Genomic DNA, 22,537 nt, shown 5'->3' with positions numbered 1-22,537 from the left:
ACTCCTACGTTGGAAGACTTACGATACATTATACAGAACCCTCCTACGTTGGAAGACTTACGATACATTATACAGAACCCTCCTACGTTGGAAGACAGACGATACATAATACAGAACACTCCTGCGTTGGAAGACTTACGATACATTATACAGAACCCTCCTACGTTGGAAGACAGACGATACATGATACAGAACCTCCTACGTTGGAAGACTTACGATACATTATACAGAACCCTCCTACGTTGGAAGACAGACGATACATAATACAGAACACTCCTACGTTGGAAGACAGACGATACATAATACAGAACACTCCTACGTTGGAAGACTTACGATACATTATACAGAACCCTCCTACGTTGAAGACTTACGATACATTATACAGAACCCTCCTACGTTGAAGACTTACGATACATTATACAGAACCCTCCTACGTTGGAAGACAGACGATACATAATACAGAACACTCCTACGTTGGAAGACAGACGATACATAATACAGAACACTCCTACGTTGGAAGACTTACGATACATTATACAGAACCCTCCTACGTTGAAGACTTACGATACATTATACAGAACCCTCCTACGTTGAAGACTTACGATACATTATACAGAACCCTCCTACGTTGAAGACTTACGATACATTATACAGAACCCTCCTACGTTGGAAGACTTACGATACATAATACAGAACACTCCTACGTTGGAAGACAGACGATACATAATACAGAACACTCCTACGTTGGAAGACAGACGATACATAATACAGTACATTCCTACGTTGGAAGACAGACGATACATAATACAGTACATTCCTACGTTGGAAGACAGACGATACATAATACAGTACATTCCTACGTTGGAAGACAGACGATACATAATACAGAACACTCCTACGTTGGAAGACAGACGATACATAATACAGTACATTCCTACGTTGGAAGACTTACGATACATTATACAGAACCCTCCTACGTTGAAGACTTACGATACATAATACAGTACATTCCTACGTTGGAAGACTTACGATACATTATACAGAACCCTCCTACGTTGGAAGACTTACGATACATTATACAGAACCCTCCTACGTTGGAAGACAGACGATACATAATACAGTACATTCCTACGTTGGAAGACTTACGATACATAATACAGAACACTCCTACGTTGGAAGACAGACGATACATAATACAGAACACTCCTACGTTGGAAGACTTACGATACATTATACAGAACCCTCCTACGTTGGAAGACTTACGATACATAATACAGAACACTCCTACGTTGGAAGACTTACGATACATAATACAGTACATTCCTACGTTGGAAGACTTACGATACATAATACAGTACATTCCTACGTTGGAAGACAGACGATACATAATACAGAACACTCCTACGTTGGAAGACTTACGATACATAATACAGTACATTCCTACGTTGGAAGACAGACGATACATAATACAGAACACTCCTACGTTGGAAGACTTACGATACATTATACAGAACCCTCCTACGTTGAAGACTTACGATACATTATACAGAACCCTCCTACGTTGAAGACTTACGATACATTATACAGAACCCTCCTACGTTGGAAGACTTACGATACATAATACAGTACATTCCTACGTTGGAAGACAGACGATACATGATACAGAACCTCCTACGTTGGAAGACAGACGATACATAATACAGAACACTCCTACGTTGGAAGACAGACGATACATAATACAGTACATTCCTACGTTGGAAGACTTACGATACATAATACAGAACACTCCTACGTTGGAAGACTTACGATACATAATACAGAACACTCCTACGTTGGAAGACAGACGATACATAATACAGTACATTCCTACGTTGGAAGACTTACGATACATTATACAGAACCCTCCTACGTTGGAAGACAGACGATACATAATACAGAACACTCCTACGTTGGAAGACAGACGATACATAATACAGAACACTCCTGCGTTGGAAGACTTACGATACATTATACAGAACCCTCCTACGTTGGAAGACTTACGATACATAATACAGAACACTCCTACGTTGGAAGACTTACGATACATTATACAGAACCCTCCTACGTTGGAAGACAGACGATACATAATACAGAACACTCCTACGTTGGAAGACTTACGATACATTATACAGAACCCTCCTACGTTGAAGACTTACGATACATTATACAGAACCCTCCTACGTTGGAAGACTTACGATACATTATACAGAACCCTCCTACGTTGAAGACTTACGATACATTATACAGAACCCTCCTACGTTGAAGACTTACGATACATAATACAGAACACTCCTACGTTGGAAGACTTACGATACATTATACAGAACCCTCCTACGTTGGAAGACTTACGATACATTATACAGAACCCTCCTACGTTGAAGACTTACGATACATTATACAGAACCCTCCTACGTTGGAAGACAGACGATACATAATACAGTACATTCCTACGTTGGAAGACAGACGATACATAATACAGAACACTCCTACGTTGGAAGACAGACGATACATAATACAGAACACTCCTACGTTGGAAGACAGACGATACATAATACAGAACACTCCTACGTTGGAAGACAGACGATACATAATACAGTACATTCCTACGTTGGAAGACTTACGATACATTATACAGAACCCTCCTACGTTGGAAGACAGACGATACATGATACAGAACCTCCTACGTTGGAAGACAGACGATACATAATACAGAACACTCCTACGTTGGAAGACAGACGATACATGATACAGAACCTCCTACGTTGGAAGACTTACGATACATTATACAGAACCCTCCTACGTTGGAAGACTTACGATACATAATACAGTACATTCCTACGTTGGAAGACAGACGATACATAATACAGTACATTCCTACGTTGGAAGACAGACGATACATAATACAGTACATTCCTACGTTGGAAGACAGACGATACATAATACAGAACACTCCTACGTTGGAAGACTTACGATACATTATACAGAACCCTCCTACGTTGGAAGACAGACGATACATAATACAGAACACTCCTACGTTGGAAGACAGACGATACATAATACAGAACACTCCTACGTTGGAAGACTTACGATACATAATACAGAACACTCCTACGTTGGAAGACTTACGATACATTATACAGAACCCTCCTACGTTGAAGACTTACGATACATTATACAGAACCCTCCTACGTTGGAAGACTTACGATACATTATACAGAACCCTCCTACGTTGGAAGACTTACGATACATAATACAGAACACTCCTACGTTGGAAGACAGACGATACATAATACAGTACATTCCTACGTTGGAAGACAGACGATACATAATACAGTACATTCCTACGTTGGAAGACAGACGATACATAATACAGAACACTCCTACGTTGGAAGACAGACGATACATAATACAGAACACTCCTACGTTGGAAGACAGACGATACATAATACAGTACATTCCTACGTTGGAAGACAGACGATACATAATACAGTACATTCCTACGTTGGAAGACAGACGATACATAATACAGAACACTCCTACGTTGGAAGACTTACGATACATAATACAGTACATTCCTACGTTGGAAGACAGACGATACATAATACAGAACACTCCTACGTTGGAAGACAGACGATACATAATACAGAACACTCCTGCGTTGGAAGACTTACGATACATTATACAGAACCCTCCTACGTTGGAAGACAGACGATACATAATACAGAACACTCCTACGTTGGAAGACAGACGATACATAATACAGAACACTCCTACGTTGGAAGACAGACGATACATAATACAGAACACTCCTACGTTGGAAGACTTACGATACATAATACAGTACATTCCTACGTTGGAAGACAGACGATACATAATACAGAACACTCCTACGTTGGAAGACTTACGATACATTATACAGAACCCTCCTACGTTGGAAGACTTACGATACATTATACAGAACCCTCCTACGTTGGAAGACAGACGATACATGATACAGAACCTCCTACGTTGGAAGACAGACGATACATAATACAGTACATTCCTACGTTGGAAGACTTACGATACATTATACAGAACCCTCCTACGTTGGAAGACTTACGATACATTATACAGAACCCTCCTACGTTGGAAGACAGACGATACATAATACAGTACATTCCTACGTTGGAAGACTTACGATACATTATACAGAACCCTCCTACGTTGGAAGACAGACGATACATAATACAGAACACTCCTACGTTGGAAGACTTACGATACATTATACAGAACCCTCCTACGTTGAAGACTTACGATACATAATACAGTACATTCCTACGTTGGAAGACAGACGATACATGATACAGAACGCTCCTACGTTGGAAGACAGACGATACATAATACAGAACACTCCTACGTTGGAAGACAGACGATACATAATACAGAACACTCCTACGTTGGAAGACAGACGATACATAATACAGAACACTCCTACGTTGGAAGACAGACGATACATAATACAGAACACTCCTACGTTGGAAGACAGACGATACATAATACAGAACACTCCTACGTTGGAAGACAGACGATACATAATACAGAACACTCCTACGTTGGAAGACAGACGATACATAATACAGAACACTCCTGCGTTGGAAGACTTACGATACATTATACAGAACCCTCCTACGTTGAAGACTTACGATACATTATACAGAACCCTCCTACGTTGGAAGACTTACGATACATTATACAGAACCCTCCTACGTTGAAGACTTACGATACATTATACAGAACCCTCCTACGTTGGAAGACAGACGATACATAATACAGTACATTCCTACGTTGGAAGACTTACGATACATAATACAGTACATTCCTACGTTGGAAGACTTACGATACATTATACAGAACCCTCCTACGTTGGAAGACAGACGATACATAATACAGTACATTCCTACGTTGGAAGACTTACGATACATAATACAGAACACTCCTGCGTTGGAAGACTTACGATACATAATACAGTACATTCCTACGTTGGAAGACTTACGATACATTATACAGAACCCTCCTACGTTGGAAGACAGACGATACATAATACAGAACACTCCTACGTTGGAAGACTTACGATACATAATACAGTACATTCCTACGTTGGAAGACAGACGATACATAATACAGAACACTCCTACGTTGGAAGACTTACGATACATAATACAGAACACTCCTGCGTTGGAAGACTTACGATACATTATACAGAACCCTCCTACTTTTGTACTTGTCTCGTCTCTTAGAAAGTCTTCTCATTAATTTGTGTTGCCTTAAGTATACTTTATTTTTTTTGCTTGCTTAGCCTGATTCTGTCGACGGGTGTATCTGTGGTCCTAACGCGATCCTATCCGTTGCAGATCTTCATGCACAAGTCTGCCATGCAGATGCACAACCGGGATACTCACCGGAGCGAGGTGAAGCCCCACCAGTGCCAGCAGTGCCTAAAGTCCTTCTCCTCCAACCACCAGCTGGTGCAGCACATCAGGGTCCACACTGGTGAGAAGCCATACAAATGTTCTTACTGCGACCGACGCTTCAAGCAGCTCTCTCACGTGCAGCAACACACGCGGCTCCACACGGGTAAGTACCCCCAAATAACTCCCCTTATCGGTGATTGTGCTCTACATCGTGGCCGAGGTTGTAGGACTGACCTGTTCCTCCCCCCTGGTGCTGTCTATATGCAGCCCAGCCACGGATAACTATGCGATGTTTTCTTTGTTCAGGTATACGTCCATTCAGAAGGTGTTTTTGTGATGATTGTATAAAAGGGATGAATCTCAGGGGAGACGCAGGGGTTATATATGAGGGTGACAGGTGGGTCCAGGGACCCAGAGTGTGTTCATCCCCTTGAAAAAAAAGGCGGAACAGTGGGTAAATGCCATGTACATGATACCAATTAGGGCCAGAGTGCCTTTAAACACAAAATGCATACACGCAGAGTATCAAATTACATTCATATACAAAATTGGTAATGTGCAGAACGTGCTAACTTTATTAACAATACAAATTCAGGTCAGAGTATAACGTATACAATTTGTACGGTATACAAATATACTGGCAATCATATTGATAAAGAGGAGGTTCGGGGTACATCCATTATGTAATGTGTATGACACACAGAATACACACCGACATAAATGATTTCATGAGGAAAGACACCTAAATGCAGGGTGTAGCAGACTATGGGTATAGTAACAGAATATACAGAAAACCCTTAAGTTATCGGGATCAGTTAAGTGATCATAAAGGTATCATTACTTTAGGGTCCCAGGGTGTAAAAATCACAGGTCTGAAGGTGATTTTCGGACCTAAATTGATAAGGTTCGTGAGCATCCCTTTTTGGACCTGTACAGCTGTTGTCCCCCCATCATGTGATGTGTTCCAGACGGGATGGCATTGATGACGTTGTCGATGACGTCGTTGATGACGTCATTACTCCGTGGTCGGAGAGGCCCTCTGCGTCCTAGCCCAACCTCCGGGTTGTGGTAGTGTTCCATCGTACCTAGACTGTTCAGCCGCCTCCCCTCGATCGTTAACCACAGTCATCGGTCTTAGCCTGTCCTTCCTCCACACCCCACGTCTCATGCTGTCTGTTTACCTACCCCATCTCCTTGCCACCTGCTCATCCCTGCTTTAACATCGGCTGACCTCAACCTCACATCCATCTTTCTTTATCCACCGGTCACCGTTCTCTCTGCTGTGACCAGTGACTGAAGTAGTTTGATGCACGCCCTTCGTCCGCCCTTTTACCACCCACGCCCACCCATTCGCCACCCTGAGCCCACACATACACCCCCACCCCAACCTTGGCCGTCACTCTCCTCCCCTGCTCGCACGCTCACTCGAACCACCTATCTTCACACCCTCATCCGCCCATTCCCCACCCTTGGCCGCCCACTCACCACCTTCTGCCTCACGCTCACCACCTCTCAGTCGCCCCCTCCCCACCCACGCCCGCCCAGCCGCCGCCCGTCACCGACCTCCTCACTATACGTTTCCTTGTGGCCTGTGTTTCCCCCCGTTTCGTGTAATTTCCTCGTCTCCGGTGGCGGGATCACCGCCCCTCTAGTCCAATAATTTCTGAGGCTTAGCCATATATATATATATAATTTTTTTTCCACCATTTAAAGGATTGTCGGTACTCTACCTGTGTCAGTGTCATACAACAATATTTTTATATTTTTCGTCCCTGCGAGTGGCGGCGGTGAACGAAAGTCTTGGGGAAATTTATCATGGCGAATAATGTTTTGTGGTTTAGTTATAAATTTGGGGTGTGTGAGTACGGCTGGAGCCTTGTGAGGCAGCCGGAGACGCCTCCTGCAGGAGCCGGGAATGTGTTCTCGTCTTTACGTAACTCGCAGTCAAAATTCCTGGCACGTGAAACAAAAGGTCGAGTTATGTCGGTGGGATATTCAGATTGGGTCATAAAATAAAGCGGGTCTCGGCCGTAGTGACTTCCTCGCCTAACTTCTTCTACTCCTCCTCTTCTCCTTCTTCCTCCTCCTCCTCCCCCTCCTCCCACGATCCCTCCACGTATCCTCCGACGTGGTAGTAACCCACCGCTGCCTCTGAAAGGGTAGGGGGAGGGGGGCTTATTTGCCCCCTTCATCCTAGAGAATTCCTTGAGTTCCCTCTACATATAAAGGTAAATAAGGGTAGAGGTCTTACTGGTCAGGACATCGAACTCGAGTCTTGCTGGTCTAGACATCGGACTCGGGGTCTTACTGGTCGGGACATCGAACTCGGGGTCTTACTGGTCTGGACATCGAACTCTTGAGTCTTGCTGGTCTAAACATCGAACTCAGGGTCTTGCTGGTCAGGACATGGAACTCTGTGCTCTTGCTGGTCTGGACTTCGAACTTTCGCGTAGTGACCAGATCATCGAACTCGTCCCCTGAAGATAGTCTAGACTGGTCGGGTAAAGCGAGGACCAGCCATGAGTCACCCCCCCCTACACTTCCCCCCTTCCAACCCCCACCTCGTCTTTATGTGTGATATTTGTGAGCGCAGGGCCATAAACGGAGGAGCCGAGGGGAGCACTGCCCCCCATGGATAATAAAAGACCTGACGAGACTCCTGGGCCTGCCTCTCCTATGTCGATCCAGAGATGCCAACTCCCGCCATACACACGGGGACCTCCCTCCCTCTCTCTGGTTCTCTCTCTCTCTCTCTCTCTCTCTCTCTCTCTCTCTCTCTCTCTCTCTCTCTCTCTCTCTCTCTCTCTCTCTCTCTCTCTCTCTCTCTCTCTCTCTCTCTCCCTCTCTCTCTCTCTCTCTCTCTCTCTCTCTCTCTCTCTCTCTCTCTTTCGCTACAAAGTTTTTTGTCTTTTTCGGCGATTTTTTTTTAAGTCTCTTCCTTGCGTTTCCTGGGTTCCGATTCGAGATTCGTATCTGGGTTTTGCGTGCGTTGTGGTGTTATGGATCTGCAGCGTCGCATGAGAGGCTGCGGTTGTTGTGACTTCCGGAATTTAGGATGAAATATGAGGCTTTCTGTAACTGAAATCCGCCTGGGTCCAGAAGGGGGACCAATTTTATGGTTCAGGATATTAAATTGATTGCCTATAAAATCACATTGTGCACCTCCTTCTCAAAATTATTTCCATATCTAATTTCTTTTTCCGCGTTCTGATGTATGGATCTCTCTCTCTCTCTCTCTCTCTCTCTCTCTCTCTCTCTCTCTCTCTCTCTCTCTCTCTCTCTCTCTCTGTACATGTATAGTCTCGTTTTTTTCTTCCTCTTTTGTCGTATATTTTTTTTTCTCTTCGTTTTCATCTTCGCCTCATAGTTTTTCTTCATCTTATTGTCTTTATTTATCTTCTTGTGCTCAATTTGTTTTTATTTTTCATATCTCTACTTCCCAATCGCTTTCTTTACATTTTATTGTTCTTTATATCATTTGTTGATATGTTTCCTTCGTTCTCTCTTCACTTTTTTCTCTTTTATCCTCCTCCTCCTCCTCCTCCTCTTCCATCTTCCTCAACCTTCAGTAAACGTGTCCTCCTCCCCCACCTCGATCGACGGTTCTGCTTTCTATATCTGCTGGTGGTGATGGTGGTGCTGGTGGTGGTGGTGTGATGGTGGTGATGGTTGTGGTGGTGTGGAGGTGGTGGTGTGGTACCGGTGTTGGTGATGGTGGTGGTGGTGGTGGTAGGAGACATTTAGCATATAGCCTGCAGAGTACGGAGCCATCAGGTCCCTCATTACCTGGAAGGTGGTTGGCTTGTCTATCACCTCACTCCCATCTCCACCACCATCACCATCATCACACCACCCTTCGCCCATGGCACCAAAGACATGAACAAGTACAAGACAGAGCCATGGGGACTCTTTATTGCGGCTTGAACCAGAAGGGGGAAGGTTATCGAAGTAGTTTGCTGAGGGGAAAAGGGTGAAGTGGAGGCTTATAGTATCTTGGGAAAGGTCTTGTTTGAGGGAAGGGGTCGCCGGTCATCGAGACCCTCAATGAGGAAGTGAGATGAGTAAAAGGAAGGAAGGGTGTGTGTGTGTGTGTGTGTGTGTGTGTGTGTGTGTGTGTGTGTGTGTGTGTGTGCTGATGTATATTGTCAACCCGCTTCATGCAAGAGAGGAGCAGAGGGGAAGATGTCCCTCTGGGAGCTAGCCTTATAAACGTGAAGACCACGGGCGAGAGATGAAGAGTCTTATAACTTCCTCCTCCTCCTCCTCCTCCTCTACTTCCTCCTGCTGCATATCCCACGGGGGACACAGCGAAGGGATGGATCTTTAAGGGGACACTGGAGCAACACCACCTGCCTAGGTCACGCAGCTCTCTCTGTTGCCTCCTTGACGCAAGGAAAAGACAAGACGGCTGTGGAGCGGGTTTTCAGGAGTGCCTATTGGTGGCAGGTGGGGGTGTGTAAGACTTTGTGAGTATCGTGGAGACGTGGTGTTGGAAGATGTGATAGGGTGGTGAGTGTGTGGCACTGAAAATGGGCGATTCTCTCCCAGATGAAGGGGACTCATTGGGCTCGGCCTTCAGCCCTTCTGTTTAATGGAGCACCTGCGCTGAGGACGAGATGATGAGGTCGATCATGAGTAGTGCCAGCGTGCAGGACGAGTTGATGGGGGTCGATGGTAGGTTACACCGTCGTGCAGAACGAGTTGATAGGAGTCGATCGTGGGTAACACCTTCGTGCAGGTCGAGTTGATGACCACGTTGTTGTTTTCATGTTGGTGTTGTTGTCGGTAGGGACTTGATCTTGTTGTTGTTGTTGTGTTGGGGGGAAAAAGGATAACGCAGTTTCCTTCCCCTGTTCTACTGTTCTCTTGGCAAGTCCTTTCGTTCTGCCTCTGGCTCTCCTGTGGTTATTTTTCCTCTTCTCATCCATGTTCCCTCTCGTTCTGATCCTCTCTATACAATACTTCTGTAACTTGTTCAGTGATTTTTCCTTTGTTAAATCGGCTTTTAATGTTTTCCTTTATCTTTTGTTCATAAATTTGGTGGGTCTTCAGCAGAAAAGTCATACACGTATGTCATACCGGGATAATGACTTAATGTTGATAAGTATATATATATATATATATATATATATATATATATATATATATATATATATATATATATATATATATATTTATATATATATATATATATATATATATATATATATATATATATATATATATATAGAGAGAGAGAGAGAGAGAGAGAGAGAGAGAGAGAGAGAGAGAGAGATACTGTAATCTATATACAGAGATACAGGAACCTTATTTCGCAATCAAATTAGAACTTCTTTAGTGTAAGTTCAAATCACAACCGGATCCGTGAAAATCTTCACCAGTATGTAAGAGAAGAACCGGGGTGTCGGGATGCGAACAAGACGTCACACTTTATTGAAGTACGATGGCCATTTTGGCCACGTCCTCAACGCGGGAGGTGTTGCAATGTGAGGTGTGTACAGGGACGGACTGACACTAAACCTGTGCCCTCGGGTCAGCTAGGGTTCTGCTGGATATCCCTTGATAGTAGTCCGCTCAGTTGGCCGGCTGGGTGTGTGCAGGACCTGGTGTCCTACAGTCCTGAGATGGTGGGTAGCATGGGGAGCCAAGATGGAAGAACACCCTCACACACACACACACACACACACACACACACACACACACACACACACGCACACGCACCCACGCCCGCCAGCTCTCTAATCTCTTAAATGGACGGCATTTTTCAATCCGGGAATTACCTCGGAAGTCACATTCTTAACCGGGAACTGTGTCGCTTTTGAGTGGAGGAGAAGAAGAAGAAGAAGGAGGAGGACATGATGTCCCTTTCCATTATTTTTTGCCGAAATTGAACTCCCATTTCAGTAGCATTCCATTGACACGATTCATAAAAGGAGAAGGAAAAAAGAGAATGACTTTGACCTCCCCCAAACCCTCCTCCTCCTCCTCCTGGTCTTCATCTTCCTCCTCTCCTCCTCTTCCTCCTCCTCCCCTAAGCCCGCTCCCTCGTCAAAAGCATAAATTCAGATCTAATTTTTTTTTCTCTCTCTCTCGCGGAGCTGCTTTAAAACCTGGCTGGTCGGCGCCCTTATAATTCTTCATTACAGGAACCGGGGGGGCGGTGCTCTCTGCCTCGACCCGGCAATTTTGGTAATGGCTGTTTTGGGACAGCCTTGCCATCTTTCACCGCCCGACGCGGCGCCTCCTCCTCCTCCTCCTCCTCCTCTTCTTCCCACAAGGTTTCGCGCATGTCATCCACTCTCGTCCACCGCTAGGGGTGGGGGTCCTCCTTCTCCACCAGCAGGAGGAGGAGGAGAAGGGGGGACTACTTCCATCCATTTCACCGTAACCTATCGCCGCCCAAGTCCTGCCACAATTCCTAGCTTGTGTAAGGCCTCTCTTGGAGGTCCCTCCCCTCTCCCTCTCTCGCTCTCTGTCTCTCTCTAAGACTCTGGGGTCGCCCGTCTCGTTGGCGACCCCCCTAAGACTCTCTCTCTCTCTGCCCGTCCACGAACCTAAGACAAAAGGGAACAAGCTCGTTAGTCGCGCCCAACGACCCATCAGCGGCGACCAGCCAGAATGACTCGGCTGGGACACGTGGCGTGAAATACGGCCAAGATAAGCAAAGTCCTACACCCCGGGTCAGGGAGGGGGGGAAAAAAATCCGGCAATTATACGGCTGGCAACGCTGTAAGTTCCTCCTCCCCCCCACTTCCCTCCTCCCCCCCCCACACACACACCCTTCCTTTTTTATGGGTTTATTTTATATCTTATTCATGTTAGGACGCCTCGGTGGGTGTTTTTTTTTTTTTCGTTTCTTTTCCTGAGGACACACGCCCACCCTGTTTCCTCTGTAGGGGCTATTACTAGTGCTAGTGCTAGTTTTGCTACATTAGTTACCACTGCCACTGCAATTACCACTATTACTACTACTATTACTACTACTACTACTGTTACTGCAACTACCATTATCACTAGTACTACTATTGTGCTGTTACTGCAAGTGTTATAATTGCATTTTCTCACACAGTTGCTACTACTACTTCCACTGCTACCTCTACTTCTACTCGTACTACAACTACTACAATTACTGCTCCTACTCCCACTACTTCTGCTACTACTGTGCTCGTTTTATTGCTGGTGTTATTGTTGCTACTGCTCCTGCTACTTCCAGTGCTGTTACTGTTACTACCACCGCCACCACTGTTTGTCTGTTACTGTTACTGCTGCTGTCGCTTATGCTCCTGTAGCGACTGTTGTTATTTCTGTTGTGCTTACTCGCCAGTGTGTTTGATGAATCTACTCACCATTGTCATTCATCGTACAGATTAATGTACTCACCGCCACAGTTCATCGAATAGATGATGGTAATCCCCCATTATGAATCGCTGTCTATCAAGAGATGGCGTGTACGCCCTGAAAGATGCTACCACTGTTGTGAAAGAACAAAAAACACAAAATTTCGTTCATAATACTAAGGCAGAGAACCTTCATTCCAACCGAACAAACGTGTTACCACCAGGATCTGCTGTACGTCCCTGGGTACCTGGACCAAGCTGGCCTCATACTTCCATATGATACTGGAATGATATTTTTTGTGTATCGTATGCAACCCTGAACACCCCTGCCTCCAACTCTATTCCCCGTGAACATCCATGTCCTCCCCATTACCCTCAAGCTATCCACGACCTATCCCACTCCTATGACTGTATCTTAAGTCTTCCCCGCGCTTTATATATCTATCCACATTCCACCACTCCCCATAAATCTATCCATATCCTCCCCATTCCCCATTTATTCTGCCCTCGTCAGCTCATCCTGAAATCCTCCCACATCCTCCCTGCTCTCCGTGAGCCTAGCCATACCCTCCCCGTGCCACTCCTAACCCCGTCCACAACACCTATTCGTCATCACACCTCACCACTCGCCCTGAAATAGAGGAAAAAATAAATGTCTCTCACCGTCAGTCATACCAATTTGCGAACCAACAAGGCTCAACTGGAACCATGTGGAAGCTGGTATCACTGTTCTCGCATATTGTCACAATTAATAGATCAATTTGTTCCAATCTCGGCTCAATAGTATCCGTCCCAGGCCGCTCAAAACTCACGCCAGTTGAGCGCTGTGGGTGAGAGCCATGCACCATAAAGCCCCTCCCCCCCCTCAACACACACACACACACACACACACACACACACACACATACCTGCCGGAGATGGGAACGAGAGTGCAAGGGGTGGATGCCGGGAAATGCGAACGAGGAAAAGAAGAAAAAAAAAGAATAATAAAAAGGAAGATTGTGGGCGTGAATGCTGGAAGAGAGAGGTTTTCGAGGATGTGAATGGTGGGCGAGGGAATGTTGCTAGGGCTGTGGGACAAGGCAGGAGAACGCCTAGATGAAGCCTGGCGGATACGAACAGAGAGGTGGATGGTCTGTGTGGGAGGTGTGAAAGACGTTTAACAGAAACTGGAGTCTGTTGACCTCCTGTAAAGAATGTTAGCGGTGTTAGAGTGTATAAAACAAACTGGAAAAAGTGCCATTAAGAGACTAGAACAAGACGTGATGTGTAAACAAAAACATACTATTAGAGACATGAGCGGAGCAAGAAAATAATAAAAATACAATCGACGTATGATAGGATCGTAATAAATAAAGACACACTATAAGAGATATGAATGAAGCTTGACGAGGTCGAAATACGTAAACAAAAACAGTCTGTAAGAGATGTGAACGAAACGTCATAGGATCGAATTACGCAAACAGAAACACACTTTTAGCGACACGAACGAAGTGTGATACGGGGGTGGAAGTATGTAAACAAGCGGAATATAGGGGAGGGTGTGTACGAGGAATAAGAGCCGGATGGTAGATATGAACGGAGGGATAACACACTTGACATTTGAGGTACACATGTCAGGCTGGCTGCACCCCTTCCGTGTCATTCACGCAGAGTCGCTGTTCTGGTGTTTTAGTAAATAAATCCATGGTCATGCATCCCGGGCTCTGGCCACGCATGTCATTCACAGGCGCCCGCACCCGTAAAGACTGCTGACCTGTGTGTGTGTGTGTGTGTGTGTGTGTGTGTGTGTGATTACTATTTGTGTGTTACGAGAGGGAAGTAATACAATCGTGTTGCCCCGTCTCTTAAACTTGTATAGTACGTGCCTTGTCTTTACTCCTCTGTATGTATACAGACACACACACACACACACACACACACACACACACACACACATCCATATAGATTTAAACCCCACACGCACACACAGGAACCCATGTGTGTGGACACTCGTTCTCTCATCCTAGCATCGCTGCGTCGTCCGCGTACGTCGACGAACACAAGAATCACTCCGTCGCCGTCGCTGTCGTCCATTTGTTCCCGTCCATGCGTCGTCGTCCATCGTCCACCGTCAGGAGTCCCTAGTTTAACCAGCGACATCAACTTGGGGTCATAACTGTGGCAAGTCCAGATCAGATCCTGTCGAAACCTTTATACAGTTGTTTCCCATCGTGTAAGAAAAGGGGTTAAATGTCATGACGAAAAACCTCGTAACTCCCCGAGTTGTGCCAGTTGTGATAAGGGTTTTAACCTGGAACTGAACCCGGTTCATAACTCGAAGAGAATTCCACCTTTGGTCACGGAACTTGATGCACACGTTTTTGAAGTTTTCCAGACATTACTTCCAAGTAGTCGTGTCTCAATGACTGTGTTGCACTGCAGGTGATGCTGGTGGTGCGTTGAACTACAGACAGATGTCTCGTAGATTATAATCCGAAAGCAAATTGATGACGTCTCGCAGAGGAGACACTATACCAAAGTGGGAGACAACACTGTCTCTTGAATATCTGTTTACCTATCTTTCTGTGTAGCTATTCACCCTACCTTACTGCCCACTAGCCAGACTGTATGTTTACTTATCTTCTACCCTTTCCATCTTATCTTTGGTGGAGGTCGTACGTAGGGATGGTCAAGACACTATATAGGCGCCGTGCAAATATGTGCACTACAAAAATCTCGGTACGTGCAAATATTTGAGCTACATCAGGCACCTCACATTTGGCTAGTTCTCTGCCCAACAAGACCAATAACATGGGGAAGGGACCTTCGCTAACATACCAGATCAGAATTTCCTAAACCTCCAGAATTTTTCTTCTTCCGCATCATTCCTCACGGAGATGCGCCCTATGCTGTCCATATTTTACAACGCTGAAAAGTGAAGTTAGATTCCTCATTCGAAGAGCCACAGTCACTACGATCGTCCCATCTCCTCCTTCACCATCTCCATCACCGCCATCACCACCATAATCCGCAGCATCGCAAACACTTACCGTCTTCACTACATGAGAGCTACGATCATCTTTATCATTACCATCATACACCACCACCGGACCCACTATCACCACCACCACCACACCACCACCCTTACTACCACCACCACCACCACCACCACAGCTCCCTGTATAATCCTGGCGGGAGAGAGGCGGACAACAAGGCTGGTACCATTGTCTGTGTTCATTTGCAACAGGAGATCAATTATTGCAACCCTGGTCCGGATGATGATGACTAGGGTGGCTGATTACCCAGCTCAGGGATCCCCCCACACCCATTCTCTCTCTCTCTCTCTCTCTCTCTCTCTCTCTCTCTCTCTCTCTCTCTCTCTCTCTCTCTCTCTCTCTCTTTCTCTCTCTCTCTCTCTCTCAGGTGTTAGATAGGTATAGATAGCAAGGTATTCTCGCAAACGTTATGTTTTGTGATCTTTAGTTCCCATCATATTCAGTTTCAATGACAGTATTCTAAGCGGCCAAAAGAAGCCTTTTTTTTTTTCTTTTTAATGGTACGTACCACAGTAGATGCTTTAGGATGGCGGAAGACCATATCTTTCTGGGATTTTATCCAAGGAGGACCCTGAGACCAGCATGCGAAAATGGCGTGTGCTGATAGACTCGAAATGGCATGCGAGATGCACGGTGTCGAACAGCAGGAAGGCAAGAAGCCCCCCGAGCTTCACAAATGAAGGGTCTTCGGCTTGTAAGAGACAGAACAGTTAGGTTCAGGAGGCGACTGGTAGAAGTTCGGATTAGAAGAGATGGTGATTGATGTACATCGCCCTTCACCGACATCCCTCCCTTTAACCCTTTGAGTTCGACGGCACGACCCTTGGGTGTGATGACCAGAGGGCCGTCATACTCAAGAGTCGTAGTTCCGTTGTGCTCCGAAGGGGGTTGAAAGTAGAAGGATCTCCTCTCGGAGCACAAAGAACGAGGCTCCCATCATCGAAGTAGCCTCGGGCATGCTTCGAGAGAAGGAGAGTTCTTGCAGCTGCTGCGTCCCGTGACTTCGATGGCTGGCAGAGCGATGGCCAGTGGCCCGATTGATGAGGGAAAATAGCCTCCAGAGGCCTAGTGAGGGAAGGCAAACAAGACGCCGGTTGGACGGGGGGGTGAGGATGACTAGCCTCACAAAGGTGGTTCCTCCTCCTCCTCTCGGTTCCTGGGAAGGGGAGGGAGGGAGGGAGAGAGGGCGGGGGAGATGGGGAGATTGAAGGTACTCGTTCACTCCCCCTATTGTTGCAAGGGTGGTCAGCCCTCTCTCTCTCTCTCTCTCTCTCTCTCTCTCTCTCTCTCTCTCTCTCTCTCTCTCTCTCTCTCTCTCTCTCTCTCTCTTCTCCCAGCATATCAAATCGTATGGTTGATAGGCTTACTCTTTTATCGTATTTCTTTTATTTTCCAAAAGAAGGACAACTGCAACATTATCAGAATACACACACACACACACACACACACACACACACACACACACATACACAGCCAGGTGCCACACCCCACCAGGTGATCATCACCAGTTCGCTCGACTATTCACTTTTGCGCGTGCAACGCGAGGCGTCCGAAACCACGCCCGGCACGTGTTTGTGTCCGTACCCGTCAGGCCTTGGGAAATCAGACCCGGCACGTGTCCGTGTCCGTATCACTCTGGCTTCGGTAATGACCTTATTACGTACAAGTTTTCAGTGTTCCTGTGCACTCGTGTATTACAGGCATTATAGGAAATATTAAGTAAACTCTAAACAGGTCTGTAGCCTTATTCAATTTATATAATATATATATATATATATATATATATATATATATATATATATATATATATATATATGAGTTTCGACAGGTAACGTTTACTTGAGAATATGTGATAAAATCTCAAAATGTGTAAAGAACACTTCTGAGACAAAATTGGACCAGATTTTACCATTTGTCCTCAAGGGAATGCACTTCTTTCCTCCTCCTCCTCCTCCTCCGCTGCGGTCATCGAGGTTGAGTTAAAAAAAAAAGGCAAAAAAACAACAAAAAAAAAACACCCACATGCGTTCTTATGAGATTGATTGTAACTTATTCCATCAGCAGAGGAGGTGGTGGCGGGAGGCGGCGGTGGTGGTGGGGGGGTGGTGGTGTGTGGCACTTGAGGCTCGAAAAGTGGTGGCTTGTGTGGAGGGGAGGAGGGAGGAGGAAGGTTGGTTTGTTGAGGACTCACCATTATACTGTTGACATCTTCCACCGCCGGGCTGGATTGTCTTGATAAACGGGTAGTGAGGCAGGCCATCCGTCGGTGAGTTTGCTCCCACTCCAAGGGAGGCCCCTCGTGCCAGGGATTCTGTGTACGCAAGCATTAGTTAGATTGGCTTTAGTGGCACATGAATGTTTGCCTGGGCTCATCTTGGGCAAATTAAAGATGCTGTCTTGTTTGTATGGTCACTCAGCGTCGTTGCGAGAGGAGGAGATCGCTGGCTCCTGCGTGTGTGGACTTTGCGGATGTGTTTGTCCAGTGTCCCGACCGCTGACCGGGGCCAAAATTTGTTTTCGCTTTAATTACGCTGCAAACTGAGTTCAACTGCTTAATTTAGGGGTCGCTCCCGACATGGTGAGGCCGGGCGGCCGCGTTTGGTCTCGGCGGAGGCTAAGGCATGTTCTCCGTGTTCAGCTCTGCTGGGCTCCTCTTTTTTTTTTTTTTCCCTCCTCCTCTCTCTCTCTCTCTGCGCTTCTTTTTATTTCTATTTTTTTTCTGTGAAATTGGAGAGAGAGAGAGAGAGAGAGAGAGAGAGAGAGAGAGAGAGAGAGAGAGAGAGAGAGAGAGAGAGAGAAATTTATCAGGAGCAAACAGCCTTTTCCGGGAGGCAGCAGCAAGCGTGTGTTGCCGACCACACTGTCCAATTACCGGAATTTAGGAGTCTCTTCTGTTGACTCTCCGATCCCACTTTCCATCCCCTAACCCCCTCCCCTCCCCTCCCCTCCCTCCCTCCCCCCCATTTACTCTTTATTCATACTAACCTCCCCCCCTCTCTCCCTCGCTCACCCCCTTCTCTCCCTCTACTATTCCCTTCTTTCTCCCACTCTCTCTCTCTCTCTCTCTCCCTCTCCCTCACCCTATCCCTTCGTCCCTCGTCAATCCCACACACCCTGTGAGTGTCGTAGACACACACACACACACACACACACACACACACACACACCAAAACAGAGTGTATCGATATTATCTCACGAGCAAGTGACTCTCTCTCTCTCAGAGGACCTCGAATAGCTCCCAAACAACGAAGCGGACCCGAAGTTAATCTATACGCCTCTGTCTTGCTCCATTATATCAACCCGCTACACTCAAGTTCCCATGGCAACAGGCAAATGCCGTCTCCTTCCTTATACAAAAGCGGGGTGGATGGAGGGGCATGAAAAGGGCGTTGTTCGGGAAGACTCTCTCTCTCTCTCTCTCTCTCTCTCTCTCTCTCTCTCTCTCTCTCTCTCTCTCTCTCTCTCTCTCTCTGAGTTCCTTCTCCCACCATCCCCCCCTCTTTTCCCCCTTAAGTAAAGGTCAGCCTCTGAATTAAGGTTAATGGAATATCCAATATGAACTGGGTATAATATGAGGCGAGGTTGACCCAATAAAACGTCAATATGAGTCGAGTTTTACCAGTCTTCCTGCTCGTCCTGCTTGGTCACGAAAGATGGAGGACCTGTGTGGAGCTTTTGATTTAATCTTTCATTATTTTCCTAAATTTTTTGTTGATGTTTTCGTGTCTTCCCCGAGGTGAGAAGGTAAAGGCCTTTATATTCAAGGTGCGATGCTTCAAGTATTCAAATACCAAGTGTGAATGTAAAGATGTTTGAACTTTGAACGTTTGAAAGGTTTCTTATCCGGTGTCTTTTTTCTTCAGTGTTCATCTTTAAGTTATATGTTGTTTCTCTGTTACTCGTGTGGAATATTAATGTGAGTGATCACGATTATTTTTTTTTTCAAACGTTCAGACCCATTTATAAATCAACAATGATTTGTTTTTTTACGCTATTGTTATACTCTAACTAGGGAGAGGGAACGAGCCATCTGTTTTCTATCTGTTCGTCCACGTTTCCCACAGTGACTTTGGTTGCCACGAGTAATTACATTTTCAAGACTTCTGGCGGCGCTGTGTGTTGGCTTAGCTCAGACCACAAGTTCGAAATATTTTTTTGCATTAGACGTTATGTATTGCAAGTTGGTGGGGTTAAGTTCCTTTAAGTTGAAAGCCTCATAAAGAGGATGTACTTCTTATCCAGTATTGATTCTGTCGGCTTTTTCTACATTAAACGACTTGAATTCATTGCTATGATAATTTAGTTGAAGTGTCGAACCTGTGATATTTTTCCATCTCTCAATAGTCACAGCTTAGATGATCCAAGATTTTGCAGAAACAAAAAACAAAAGTAAGTCTTATAATGACCAGAACGATTCGAGTGAGTCAGAGTGACCAGCCAGAGATTAGGCAGTGGATTGTGAATGCCACACTGACCAGCCAAAGATTGGGTAGTTGATTGTGGGAAAGTTTCTCATCGATTAGGCAGTGGAATATGGAATGGTTGCCATATGGATTGTGGATGACCGACAGCTATGTCGACGAGCCGAGAAATGGGATTGGTGAGCCAAAGATTGGGATGGAAGACTTCGGATTGGTCGTCCTCAGCTTGAAGATTAGGCAGAGGACTGTGGAACTGGCTGCCATATCGACCTATCGCGGGGTCAATTCCAGTTAACGATGAACGGGCGACGCCCAGTTTAAACTTAATGCAAATTAGATGCCTGACATTTGATCGTGTATGCTAGCCCGAACATAGTGTGGCAGGTGCTTTCCGTGTCTGTGTGCGAGAGAGAGAGAGAGAGAGAGAGAGAGAGAGAGAGAGAGAGAGAGAGAGAGGGGAGGTGGAAGGAGGAATAAAACACGGACAAGAGGACAAGATAAAGAGAGGCATGAGAGGAAAAGAGAGAGAGAGAATTTAATGAGAGGGAGAATAAAGAGAAGGACGAGGAGGATGGAAAGATAAGTATGAGGGAGTTTCTTAGAAATATATGAAGCAGATGATAAAAAAAAAGAAAAAATAGTACGGTTGGTTGGTATCAAATGTACCCTAGGCTACGTCACCCTCGTCCCTCCCAACTGATGCCCCATTACAGATTGTCTTACACACACACACACACACACACACACACACACACACACACACACACACACTTGCCTATCAGTAGCGACTGCGCTTGCGTGCTAAACCTAAGTTAGAACAGGCTGATGTGAACGCGACGGCACGATCCTTGAACACGACGGTACGATCCTTGAGCACGACGGTACGACCCTTGAACACGACGGTACGACCCTTGAACACGACGGTACGATCCTTGAACACGACGGTACGATCCTTGAACGCGACGGTTCGATCCTTGAACACGACGGTACGACTCTTGAGCACGACCCCTGCGCACGACGGCACGATCTTTGGGTATTATTGATTGCTTGACCTTCCACTTGACCCTGAAGTGTACCGTCGTGCTCGAGGATTGTGCTGTCGGGTTCAAGTTCTTGAATTACATTGAAATCTCTCTCTCTCTCTCTCTCTCTCTCTCTCTCTCTCTCTCTCTCTCTCTCTCTCTCTCTCTCTCTCTCTCTCTCTCTCTCCAGCATGCGTGAAGGCGTAACCACCCACCCTCTCAATCTGTACGCCCACCTTACCCTTTCCCCCTCCCTTCCAGTGGGCGTGGTGGTGGTAGTGGTGTTATGGGGGGAGGGGGATGTGGATGGATCCTCTTAACTCTCAGGTTAAGAAGGGCGCCAACGGTTTCCAATATACCATTACTTAGTCTCTTTGTGGCTAACGCTGTCATTTGACGGGGGGGCCTCGGTGTTGTGTGGTAGGCTTAGAGGAACAGGTTGATTGGTATGACTTCGATGCCCTTTGATTCTGTGCTCTCCACTCTGGTCATTTATATACCACGAGCCAAAAAAAATTCCTATGTTGTTTTGAAGGTGATTGTTAATGTATTTCAATCTTCTGTTGGAGTCCTCTTTTAATAGAAATGATATCAGGGACGGTGAGAAACGTTTTGTTTGCGTATGCAGTCAGTCTTATTAATCACTTATGTGTATATACATTCGGTCTTGTTGATCACACATACACTCAGTCTTGTTAATTACATATACATTCAGGCCTGGGGATCTCATATACATTCAGTTCTCTTGGTGACATATGTCTTCGTTCTTATTGATTATATATACATTCAGTCCTGTTAATCACACATACTTTCAGTCTTGCAGATCACACATAAATTGAATCGCCGATTTATATTGGAACATCAGACTTGCAGCTCATAATGCGAACAGTGTGTGATGTGTCTGCTGTCTTTCTTTTCGGACTTATTGAAACTCTGTGTTTCAAGAACGTTTCCTTTCCTTCCTCTCAAGAGCAAGTGGCCAGGAGATCCGTCCATTGAAACACTGGACAGAAACATGAACCATTTGCTGTACTTCCTTTGTACCCATCCCGTGTATGGGTCTCTCTCTCTCTCTCTCTCTCTCTCTCTCTCTCTCTCTCTCTCTCTCTCTCTCTCTCTCTCTCTCTCTCTCTCTCTCTCTCTCTCTCTCTCCCCCTCTCCTCAACCCTCCACCCCCAGCTGTAACCCAGACCAAGTCTTTCCCCAGGATGGGGAGGGAATGGATGGTTG

The 22,537-nt window shown here is 45.8% G+C and overlaps 1 protein-coding gene across 4 annotated transcripts in view; it reads left to right on the top strand.

Moving 5' to 3' along the window:
- Positions 1–22,537, top strand: part of dati (zinc finger protein datilografo) — an 804,480-nt gene that overhangs the window by 694,111 nt on the left and 87,832 nt on the right. For all 4 annotated transcript variants that reach the window (XM_071682892.1, XM_071682893.1, XM_071682891.1 and 1 more), the window contains one exon: positions 5,430–5,652. In XM_071682892.1, coding sequence (XP_071538993.1) covers positions 5,430–5,652 — 223 coding nt within the window. The remainder of the gene's footprint in view (positions 1–5,429; positions 5,653–22,537) is intronic.

The sequence above is a fragment of the Panulirus ornatus genome, chromosome 35 (genome assembly GCF_036320965.1).
Source record: "Panulirus ornatus isolate Po-2019 chromosome 35, ASM3632096v1, whole genome shotgun sequence".
NCBI classification, from domain to species: Eukaryota; Metazoa; Arthropoda; class Malacostraca; order Decapoda; family Palinuridae; genus Panulirus; species Panulirus ornatus.
This window is presented reverse-complemented; position numbering and strand designations above follow the sequence as displayed.